At 47.0% G+C, this 12268-nt stretch overlaps 1 protein-coding gene across 10 annotated transcripts in view; it reads left to right on the top strand.

Moving 5' to 3' along the window:
• The window catches only part of RBFOX2 (RNA binding fox-1 homolog 2), a 320956-nt gene that overhangs the window by 299665 nt on the left and 9023 nt on the right, over positions 1 to 12268 (top strand). For 4 of the 10 annotated variants that reach the window (XM_038756331.1, XM_038756330.1, XM_038756329.1 and 1 more), the window contains exons 10-12: positions 42 to 81; positions 7485 to 7516; positions 11805 to 11893. In XM_038756331.1, coding sequence (XP_038612259.1) covers positions 42 to 81; positions 7485 to 7516; positions 11805 to 11893 — 161 coding nt within the window. Of the gene's footprint in view, positions 1 to 41; positions 82 to 5106; positions 5150 to 7484; positions 7517 to 11804; positions 11894 to 12268 lie in introns of those variants that run through there. The other 6 variants (XM_038756334.1, XM_038756333.1, XM_038756337.1 and 3 more) reach the window with 4 other exon arrangements.

Below are 12268 nucleotides of genomic sequence, written 5' to 3'. Positions count from 1 at the left end.
TTTGTTTTTTTTGTTTTTGTTTTTGTGTGGATTTTCTGCAGTGTGGTTTACCAGGACGGATTTTACGGTGCTGACCTCTATGTAAGTACCCACACCGGGGCCTTCTCATCCCCAACCTTTGACAAGCCAGCCTTTTTTTTTTCTTTTTCCTTTTTTTTTTTTCCTTTCCATTTGTTGGTTTGGTTTTTTGAAAATATCATTTATTGACTTTGATTTTCTTCTTCCTGGTGGATATATGTATACATATATATATCTATTTCTATATTGAAGAATGCAAGCATGCTTCTCTGCCACTGGTGCTTGCCCCTGGATGCAAGACCTGAATCTCTGGGTTTCCTCATTTTTGCCGGGGTCCGTTTACTGGACATTCTCCTCTCCGTTTCCCCGGACACTCAGGCAGAACTGGGTGCTACTAATCAAGCCGAGGGGTCAGTAGCAAATTCAAGATACGCTTAACACTTCTATTTCATTTGCACAGTTTGCAAACCTAAATAACAGGACTGGTTTGGCCTCATACCTACTCTCGTCTCCTTCCTGCCTCCCTTCCTTTCCTTTTCTCTTGTGGGTGATTTCAACCTTGACTTTTGCAGCAGAGTCTAGGGCAGTTGGGTTGGGCATGCCCCGAAGTTTTCTATGCTGGTAGGAGTAGCCATATTCACCGTTTAAGGAAATATAGGGGGCTGTCGGGCAGACAGGATTGTTGGTGATAATCAATCCATCGTATTTATTGAGTGCTTACTATGTGCAGAGCACTGTATTAAGCCCTTGGGAGAGTGCAAGACAACAGAATAATATTGGTCTCCCACCTTTGAGGCTTTGAAGCGTACTTTACCAAGCTGTAATTGACAGTTCCTTTCATTGTGTCATCAGCCAAATCTTATCGCATGTCTAATGGGCAGGGTAAAAGCAGGTGATTTATAGATATCAGAAACAACAGTAAGCAATGCAGCTTAAAAACTGCTGACACTGATCAGCTCTGAAACAGAAGTGGGAAATGCAAAGATGCTTAAAAGATGCTTAAAGATGTTTAAAAAGTATCTGCACGTAGACAGCCATAAAGCGTTTCAAGTTACATGTCCCGTAGAATAGGGCAGAGTCATCTGACAGACTAAGGAGAGAAATGATTTTTTTGATCGAACCTCCGTCTCCCAAGCTTACCTCTACGAAAGTGTCCCAGGCAGTTGGTGCAGCGCTCTCCCCACAGCAAACGCTCAGTAAATAGTAATGATTTCATTAATGGAGTGTAGTCTCCCGGAGCAAACTCAACCCGATCATTGTATGTCAGGAAAGTGATTTCCTAGTCCCCCAAGTGCTCTGCACACAGTAAGCACTCAGTAAATACGATTGATTGAATGAATTAGGCACGGCAGGTCCACAAGGCACCATGTACTAGAGAAGCAGCGTGGCTCAGTGGAAAGAGCCCGGGCTTTGGAGTCAGAGGTCGTGGGTTCAAATCCCAGCTCCACCAATTGTCAGTTGTGTGACTTTGGGCGACTTCTCTGTGCCTCAGTTCCCTCATCTGTAAATGGGGATTAAGACTGTGAGCCCCCCGCGGGACAACCTGATCACCTTGTAGCCTCCCCACATAGTAAGCGCTTAATAAATGCCATCATTATTATTATTATTATTACTATCTACCGTATTACTCCATCAGCCCCTAAATGGCACCGTGTGCCTGGCGATTCCCAAGCAGGCGGGGGGCCCCAAATATTATTTGGTTATCCAGTCTGGTTCCCCTCCTGGTTCTCTGAGCTTGCGTTAGTTTAGGTCATTCACCTATTCTTCCTCCCTCTTAGATCGGGAGTCCCATGTGGGAAGGGGACCGCATCCAGTCTGCTTGTCCCATGTCTGCCCCAAGGCCTAATTATAGTGCTTGTCACCCGGGAAGCGCTTAACAGATTCCTTATTGTCATCATTATTATTGCTATAACTATTAGTACATTTACGTGGATAACTCCCGTTCGGATTTTTGACTTTTCCACCTGAGTCATATAGTTATATCATAGTTATATCAATGCAGCCCTGCCTGCGATGCAGTGTCAACGTACACCATCACTGCTTACAAAATGGCCCAGTGCTCCAGCGCTTAGAGCAGTGCTTGGCTAATAGGAAGCGCTTAACAAATACCATCATTATTACTCAAAGCGGTTCCCTGGGAATGGTCACCAGATGTTTTATACATTATTTATACTAACGTCTGTCTCCCCCACTGGACTGTAAGCATGTGGTGGGCAGGGAAAGTGTGTACCAACTCTTGTTGTATTGTGCTCTCCTAAGCTCTACATACAGTAAGTAGTAATAATAATAATAATAATAGCATTTGTTAAGTGTTTACTATGTTCAAAGCACTATTCTAAGCACTGGGAGGGATACAAGGTGATCAGGTTGTCCCACGTGAGGCTCACAGTCTTAAACCTCGTTTTACAGATGAGGTAACTGAGGCTCAGAGAAGTTAAGTGACTTGCCCAAGGTCACACAACTAAGTGGCTGAGTTGGGATTCGAACCCGTGATCCCTGACTCCAAAGCCCATGCTCTTTCCACTGAGCCATGTAAGTGCTCAGTAAATACCACTGATTGATTTTCTCGTACATGCCTGATGGAGGTCTTGCAGTGGTGTAGTTTCTTTTTCTTAACAATAATAATTACGATAGTAATAATCATGGTAACTGTTAAACACTCAGTATGTTTCAAGCACTGCATTAAGTGCTGGGGCTTGTACATGATAGTCTGGTCAAACATAGTCTCTGCCCCTTGTGGGATTCACAATCTCAGGGGGAGGGAGAAGAGGTATTTATTTCATCCCCATTGTACAGGCGAGGAAACTGAGGCTGAGAGGAGTGAAGTGACTTGCCCAGGTTTACATAGCAGACAAGTGGTGGGGCTGGAATTAGAACCCAGGTCCTTTGACCCTCAGACTCGTGCCCTTTCATCTGTTTCTCAGCTGCTTTTTCTTTAAAACAAACAAACGAAACCCCCCAAATTTTAAAAGTATCACATTTTCCCTTTCTTTTTCATAAGAAAATTTTATGTGAAAATTTTTTCGGGATTCCCAGAGGAGACTGTTTACAATAATCTCTACAAGCACTGGCATCCGTGCTCATTCTTTCTTCCAGGTGCTCTCCATCCAAATCCACAATGATGCACTCTAGCCCATTCCCCTAAAATGGGGCATTTGGGGAACGAAGGTGTCTCTCATTTTTGATACAGTTTTGTTGTTTCTTGCACCTTCCTTACTGTGGGGTTCAGAAAATGCCTTGAAGCGTAAGGGGTTTGCCCTCCACAATCACCATGGTAATTGTGGTTTTTGTTAGGCACTTACTATGTGCCAAGTGCTGTATTAAATTCTGGGATAGATACAAGATATTCAGGCCCCACATGGGGCTCACAGTCTAAATAGGATGGGGAGCAGGTATTGAATTCCCGTTTCGCAGATGAAGGAACTGGGGCCCAGAGAAGTGAAGTGACTTGCCCAAGCTCACACAGCAGGCAAGTGGCAGTACCAGGATTAGAACCCGGGTCTTTTGACTCACAGGCTCATGCTCTTTCCATCAGGCCACACTGCTTCTTATTAAGCAGAATTAAGCACTACCAAATGGGCAAACGGTCCAGGCTCTCTTCTGCCCAGAAGTGTTCAGACCGGGTTTAACCGAGACAGAGAAGAGACCCGGACCTTCATAGTAAGTAGCTTTGGGTTTTTTAATCCACCATTTGGGTCAGCTTATCGGAGATAAAGGAGAAGATTTCAATTCAGCGTCTTCCCCGAAGTGTGATTGAAAAGCAGCATAGGATCACTATCTAGAATTAGGCCAAATCTGAGAACCAGCGGCGGTACATTTGGAGACAAGAATTGTGTTGCCTCTCTGTCTCACATTTAAGCAACCCTCTACCCGCTCATGAGAGACAGAACTTTATTCTGGGAAATATCCAGGTAGGTCAAATGAGATGGATTTTGAAGCTTTCGTGCCCTAGGTTTATGAGAGAAAGTGTCACTTCACGTTGTGACTTTATCTAAAACCTCCAGTGCTGCTTCTTGCACATCCTGTGACAGTCTGGCTTGATGTTAGTTTCGTCCCAGCCGCCTCCGTTGTTATTTTACTCATTATAGTATTTATTATGCTTACTATATTTCAAGCACCGTTCAAAGTGCCGGGGTAGATATCATTTAATCAGCTCAGACACAGTCCCTGTCCCACATGAAGCTCAGGATCTAAGTGGGAGGGAGAACAGGCACTGAATCCCCATTTTACAGCTGAGAAAACAATCAGTCAATACTATTTATTGAGCGCTCACTTTGTGCAGAGTACTGTACTAAGATAAGCGCTTGGGAGCGGATATGATGCAGTAGAGTCTGTAGACATGTTCCCTGCCCGCAAGGAGTTTCCAGTCTAGAAGGGGCAGAGAAGTTAAGAGACTTGCCAAGGTCACCCGGCAGGCAAGTGGCAGGACTGGGATAATAATAATAATAATAATGGTATTTGTTAAGCGCTTACTATGTGTAAAGCACTGTTCTAAGCGCCAGGGGGTTACAAGGTGATCAGGTTGTCCCACGTGGGGCTCACAGTCTTAATCCCCATTTTACAGATGAGGGAACTGAGGCTCAGATGAGAGAACTAGGGTCCTCTAACTCGGAGACCCGTGGGATTAGTGTCCTGGGGCTGATTGCAGAAGAGATATGGGATGGAGAGGGTGAGAGAGACTTTTCAGTTATGTCAGCCTTGCTTAGCTCCTTGAGTTTGTGAATTAATTTTGGCTTCCCTCCCCCTCCTTCTTTCTCCTTTCTCTCCTGGGGCAACCATCCCTGCTGCTAAATTTCCGTCACGGAAAGGCCTGGTATCTTCTCCGGCATCTAGGGAGGACTGACCAAAATGATGATTTTTTTTTTGGCTTTTTGCAGACTCCCTTTTGCCCATGAGGAAGGCCCAGCTCACCCCGATTGGTGGTCTGGGAGGGCACACTGCTTCTCAAATTCAGTAGAGTCTCTGAGAAGCTTGCTTGCATCCAAAGGAAAGAAAAGGCTGGTGTTCCCCCCTCTGTGGGCTGTTTGTATGATTGTTTCCTTCCACAGCTGTGTTTTTTTGAACTGCTCTTCCTGTGTTCTGTTATAGAATAGTCTTACAGGAACCAATCATTAGCGCTAAAATACCTCAGGTAGGAGTGCCAGTGTGACCTGCCAACCAATCAGATTGTGGATTGCAGTGGAAAAATTGAATTCTACTAACCATTCCAGCTCCACATTAGAGATGGGAACAGAGGCTTTTTTGGACCAGGAAGACTTGTGAGCGTGTGATCAAAGCCCCTGTTACCTCAGCGCTGCACTTGGCTAGGTCTTCTCCCACCCGGTGGCCCCCGTCCTTTGAAATTCAGCGCCCTGATCCGTGGCCATCCGGCTGGCACAAAGCGGGCTATAACGCACTCGCCCCATCACCTCCTCCGCCTCTTTTAATTCACCGCTCACATTCACCCGTGGGATTTCTGACCATTGGCTGTCTTTCCAGTTTGGCAGCCGGCAAAATGAAATTTGGTCCTGTCTGCCGTTTTTCTTCCATAGAGGAATGCAGGGACCGGAAGGGGCATGTGGGAATTTGGCCCAGATGAGATTCCCAGGCTGAAATAGGGAGTAGAGGGAGAAGCCAGGCAGCGGGGCACACCCAGCTTCTATCCACAGGGCTGGAATGGCGGCTGTCTTAACGAAGGCACGGGGGCCGGGGGTTGGTGGAGGGAGTGCTCTGGACTAGGGGATCTTTCCTTCGCCTTTCCTCATCCTCACTTCTCCCAGGAAGGGCAGGCAGTCATGGGAGGAGAAGGGGAGAAGCGTGATCTTGGCAGTCCAGTTCATTTCTGGCAAAACACCAAAGAGGGATAGGGGAAGGAAATCAACAGGGTGCCCGGTAATGGAGTCAATATAGAATGTTTCATATGTACATTGGCCAGATAAGAATGATCTCTTGACCTTCCTTTGGGGCTATCCCAAAAGTGGCGGAGGTGGAGGGCACCTGGAAAATATTCCACTGTGCCCTGTTCCACTTAAGAATTAAATTGCTGAAAACTATTATTTAAATTGGGCCCAATAGAAAAGAGGAATAATTAAATTTTAAATTTAGAGAGCCCTTTTTGATTTTTCCCAAGTCCTTCCGCCTTTTATATCTGAAAAAAAAAAGGAGACTTAACCCAATAAAGGGGTTTGCCCAAGATGCCACTGTAGGTCAGCGGTGGAACTAGAACTCAGGCCCCGGCTCATGGCCCAGCACTCTGAATTAATGCCATTTTGACCTGCAGGGTGGTCCCCTCGGGCTTTCAGCCAAAGTTATCGGGGCCAGATTGAGTGAGTATCGTTTGCAAGCCGGGGAAAAAAAAACCCATGCTGCCCGTTGAGAATTCCGGTCTCAACCCAGAGAGTCCCACATGCTCAACTTCAGAGAAAAAAGTCTCCAAATGATGGTTTGTAAGGGAGACACACCCCAACAAAGGGCAGACTAATTGGAGCTAATCTTGGCCGTAGCACATCATTTCTTCTCTGCGATGCCTGACTCTGTCTCCCCGCCTCCACCATCAAGGGTACTTCAAGGGTCCCGACTTAACTTTTCTTCTTCCATTGAAGTTACATGCCCGCTGCAGGTTTTCAGTCAATACCTCGGCCTCTAAATATTCCTCCTCTCGCCGCAGTGCCCAGTTAATGTCGCTGTCTTTCAGAAGGGAGGACGGTGTCTTACATCACATGCTCACAGAAATCCTGTCTGAAAGTTTTGAAGCAGAAACCTGAAGGCCCAGAAAGTGATAATGGAGACGAAGGAAAGGTTTTAAGTAATAGAGATTCAGCTCTCAGTTACATGGGGAAGAGCCACCCTTTGTCAGCTAGAGCCTTTTACATATCGTCGCCCAGGTGAAGTTTCGGGGCTTAGGGAATTGATGGTTCAGTGAGGGTTCAGTTTTCCTCTGAGGAATCAACCAATATATTCCAAATGAAATAGAAATGTCTCGTCCCCGGTCATCCTAAAGCATCCGAAATCATGACGGGAAGAGCCCTTTCCTTCCTCCCCCCCGACAAAGCTGAAGGTGGAACGTAAGGACTGATTTTTCCCAGGCAGGAGGGAAGATTTCTTAAACCACCCGAGTGGAGAGTCAGGAGGGGCAGAAAGTTCCTGCTATAAACACGCTCATAGAGCCCATAGTGTCGACGGGACTGCATCAGGGTGCGGAAACCTGGGTCCACCTGGGCGAAACTCCTCAGGGGTCTCCAGGGGGAACGGGTAGGAGCCAGGGCCGCCCCCAGTTCGCACCCTACAACCCGTGCCAAGTCCTGCTCCGAGGAATAAGACGACAGTCGCCCCGCACGGAGCCTGTATCTGAGGAGCCTCTTAGGGCGGCCGTGTTTGTCCAGGTAGCCGAGCCTCGCCCAAGCTGTCCATGTATGCCGCTCCTGTAATAGGAATGTGCTATGGCCATGCTAATCCCCATTTTTTGTTTTATTTCAAATCACACACAGATAGACTCTGCAAACTGCTTCAGATCCAACAGGTCTGATTGTGTGTAAATCCATATGTCCTTTAAAAAAATTTTTTTTTCTCCTTCTTCTTTATTATTATTATTAATGGTTGCTTCAGTTTTGCATCAGTGCATGGTGAAAGCGATACCCATGTCAGCTATTTCATGACTTCATACCTCCAATGAATTATTTCTCCTCTTTTTTTTTTTTTCGTTTGTTTGTTTGTGCAGTCAGCTGAGAAAATGTTAACATCTTACTCTAAATCTCTCAGTGGAGTCTCTGTTCCCTTCTCTGATATAACAGATGGGTTATTGCTTGTGATAATTATTAACATCGTGGTGTGGGACCGGGGGCTAGAGGGAGGGCAAGATTCAATATTTCTTCGGGCTTGGGCTGGGTCAGTTTTAGGGTCTATGGAATGTTAACTCGAGTGGTGACTGACTGTTTTCGTAATACCAGGTCGTTGTGGCTGCACGCTCTAGTAATTGAGGCTGTGTACTTCACTGAGCTTGTGGTAGAGACTAGGGCAAAGCGCTGTCCCAAGAGAATGCTGGGATAGATAGATTTAGCCAATCTGAGTCTGAACGTGGTGATTTTGCTGGTTGTTTTAGCTCCAGATATCAGCATGCTTAGTTTTTACTGTGATTAATAAATGTGACGCCATTTCCCCTCCCCTCCCACGCCTGAACCCGGTTCTTTCCTCCTTCCCCGCCTTTGCCTTTTCCAGATACTTGAGGAATAATGATGAAAACCTTTGTTGTTTCAAACTGCATCTCAGGCTCCATGAAAGCCCTAATCTTGACTCACTTTTGATCCTGGGGGGGTAAAAAAATAAAATCTCTCCCTATCCTAATCTGGGGCTGTCGTGTGTTCTGCAGAGGAGAGACTAGAAGTCGTCATAAGCTTCGTCTGCCCGGCATTTAAAGACTAAGTCACATCAGCGCTTAGAACAGTGCTTTGCACATAGTAAGCGCTTAATAAATGCTATTATTATTATACTGGAACATTTCTAAATCCGCATCCTGCTCAGGAACTCGCACTGTAGCGTGTCCCTTTCACGTGGCTAGGTGAAGGCCTAGCCTTCATCATTAATGCTCTTCATCATTATTATCATCACTCTCAGTGGGATTTATTATTAATAATAATAATAATAATGGCATTTGGTAAGCGCTTACTTTGTGCAAAGCACTGTTCTAAGCGCTGGGGAGGATACAAGTTGATCAGGTTGTCCCACTTGGGGTTCACAGTCTTCATCCCCACTTTACAGATGAGGTAACTGAGGCACAGAGAAGTTAAGCGACTTGCCCAAAGTCAGCTGACAAGTGGCGGAGCCGGGATTTGAACCCGTGACCTCTGACTCCCAAGCCCGTGCTCGTTCCACTGAGTCACGCTGCTTCTCGTTGGACGCTTACCACGTGCAGAGCACTGTACTAAGCACTTGGGAGAGTACAGTCCTACCGAATTAGTAGACAAGTTCCCTGCCCACAACGAGCTTACCCATTGAGCGTCTTGAAGAGCTTGCATTAAAGAGCTTACACGTGAAAGAACTCACTTTAGATACCAAGAATCCTTCAAAACACGCCCACCTGCCTCCTCTTTGAAAGAGGATGAGCCAGCTACTCTAATGGGCCTGTTTACATTCAGAAATGTTTTTTTTTTTAAAGTCATATCTTTCTGCCCTGCCTTGATCCAGAAACGGAGAGAGAAGATTCCATAATAATAATAATAATAATAATAATAATGGCATTTACTAAATGCCTACTATGTGCAAAGCACTGTTCTAAGCGCTGGGGAGGATACAAGGTGTTCAGGTTGCCCCACAGGGGGCTCACAGTCTTCATCCCCATTTTGCAGATGAGGTAACTGAGGCCCAGAGAAGTGAAGCGACTTGCCCAAAGTCACACAGCTGACAAGTGTCGGAGCCGGAATTTGAACCCATGACCTCTGACTCCAAAGCCCAGGCTCTTTCCACTGGGCCATGCTGCTTCCATCAGTGGATCCGCTAAAAAACGTTTCTGCAGATCGATAGGACGCGGGCTGAGATTCGAAACCAGTCATGCCCATTCTCTGGGAAACAGGACTGAAAGTCAACACCTACTGTCTGCCCTCGGACCCACAGAGAGTTGGCGTCAGGGTCCACCCAGGGACGAGGTGTTTCTCGGCCTCGGCTCTTTGGAAGATCTAATTTAACCCCAAGTGCGACTCCGAATCGTGGGAGGGCTTCGGGTGGAGTGGATGGAGCACAGGCCTGGAGTCAGGAGGCCGTGGGTATTTAATCCCAGGTCTGCTGCTTGTCTGCTGTGTGACCTTGGGCAAGTCACTTCACTTCTCTGGGCCTCAGTTACCTCGTCTGTCAAATGGGGATCGAGACTGTGAGCCCCATGTGGGTCAGGGATGGTGTCCAGCCCGATTTGCTTCTAGCCACCCCAGCGCTTAGTAAAGTGCCTGGCACATAGTAAGCGCTTAACAAATACTGGAATTATTATTATTATTATATAACTAGTGGGTTTGTTTCATGTGGTTTGGGTGAAGAACACTGGAAAGATGTGGTGTGTAGAATGGGGTGGTCCTGGTCTCCCAGGGGGCAGGGCAGGACTTAAGTCCTGTGTCGGAGGAACCACGCCTTCCGATAGGAGATTGTCATCTCTACACTGTAAACTTGTGGGCAGGGAATGTGTCTTTTTATTGTTCTGTTGTACTCTCCCAAGCGCTTAGTACAGTGCTCTGCACACAGTGAGCGCTCAGTAAATACAATGGAATGAATCTCATTGGAGAAGCAGCGTGGCTCAGTGGAAAGAGCCCGGGCTTTGGAGTCAGAGGTCATGGGTTCAACTTCCGACCCTGCCACTTAGCTGTGTGACTTTGGGCAAGTCACTTCACTTCTCTGTGCCTCAGTTACCTCATCTGTAAAATGGGGATTAAGACTGTGAGCCCCCCGGGGGACAACCTGATCACCTTGTAACCTCCCCAGCGCTTAGAACAGTGCTTTGCACATAGTAAGCGCTTAATAAATGCCATAATTATTATTATTATTGTAACCTCCCCAGTGCTTAGAACAGTGCTTTGCAAATAGTAAGCGCTTAATAAATGCCATAATTATTATTGTTATTGTAACCTCCCCAGTGCTTAGAACAGGGCTTTGCACATGGTAAGGGCTTAATAAATGCCATTATTATTATTACTATCATCATCATCAGTGATGGTACACAGTACACAGTAAATAAAAATGGGTGACTAAGTGCTTACTCTGTGCATAGCACTGGACTGAGCGCTTGGGAGAGCACAGTACAACAGAGTTGGCAGATGTGTTGCCCGCCCACATCAAGCATACACTCTAGGAGACAGTCTCCAGTCACTTCCCAAAGTTCGCTTGAACCTTGAGCTTCTGCTGAACGACCAGTTGAGAGGATTTTCATCCATTGGTTGTCCACCGCCTCCCCTCCCTCATCAGGATATGGAGGACGGTAACGCAGAGGCTGTTTTTGGTACAAATCCATCGTCTCGTAGAATAATAATGATTCTTAAGCACTTACTGTGTGTCCAGTACTGTACTCAGCGCTGCGGTGAATACAAGTAAATTGGGTTGGATGCAGTCCCTGTCCCACGTGGGGCTCACGGTCTCAGTCCCCGTTTTCCAGGTGAGGTAAATGAGGCACAGAAAAGTGAAGCAACTCGCCCAAGTTCACACAGCAGACATTCAAGCGCTTAGTACAGTGCTCTGCACACAGTAAGCGCTCAGTAAATATGATTGAGTGAGTGTGGCGGAGCCTGGGTTAGAACCCAGCCGATTTTCTGCCACTACAGACAGAAATTGAATGTCTCGTGACCAAATAAAACCGGGAGGCCCCCTTTATTCATTCATTCATTCATTCAAGCGTATATATCGAGCGCTTACTGTGTGCAGAGCACTGTACTAAGCGCTTGGGAAGTACAAGTTGGCAACATAGAGAGACAGTCCCTACCCAACAACGGGTTCACAGTCTAAAAGGGGGAGAATCCCTCCCCTCCTCGAGGGCGTCCACGGAGCAGGTGAAGCGGGTGGGACTCTTTCAGCGTCTAGTTTGGCTCTTCCAACGAGCCGGGGCAGGTCACTGCCAGGAAACGCAGAGCCGCCTTGCCTGCCGGCGGGAGAAAAGCCAAGCTCACTTAGGGATCGCCTTATCCTTCAGGTGGACAAAAGGAACGGTGGAAGCTGATGCAGTTTGAAACATTTCCTTTCCTCGTTTCCTCTGTGTGCGCGTGTGCGTGTATGCGTGTGCGTGCGCCCTCTCGGATTGAGGGGATCGGTACCCGTAAAGTCAGTTCTCTTCTCTCCTCTAGGGTGGATACGCAGCCTACAGATATGCACAGCCTGCAACTGCAACTGCAGCTACAGCTGCTGCAGCCGCTGCAGCCGCTTACAGCGACGGGTATGTAAGGGAAAGGGCTGAGGATTTCACTCATCAATTCATTCAATCGAGTTTATTGAATGCTTACTGTGTGCAGAGCACTGGACTAAGCGCTTGGGAAGTACAAGTCGGCAGCATATAGAGACGGTCCCTACCCAGCAACGGGCTCACAGGCTGGAAGGGGGAGACGGACAACAAAACAAAGCATGTGGACAGGTGTCGAGTCGTCAGAATAAATAGAAGTAAAGCTAGATGCACAGCATTAACAAAATAAATAGAATGGTTAATATGGAGAGAATGAAGTACAGTGAGGAGGTGAGCGGCAGAGGAGCAGAGGGTGCGGGCTGGGCTGAAGAAGGAGAGAAGGGAGGTGAGGTAGGAGGGGGAAAGATGATG

The sequence above is a fragment of the Tachyglossus aculeatus genome, chromosome 14 (genome assembly GCF_015852505.1).
Source record: "Tachyglossus aculeatus isolate mTacAcu1 chromosome 14, mTacAcu1.pri, whole genome shotgun sequence".
NCBI classification, from domain to species: domain Eukaryota; kingdom Metazoa; phylum Chordata; class Mammalia; order Monotremata; family Tachyglossidae; genus Tachyglossus; species Tachyglossus aculeatus.
The sequence above is the reverse complement of the archived record's forward strand: the minus strand, read 5'-3'. Positions and strand labels throughout refer to the sequence as shown.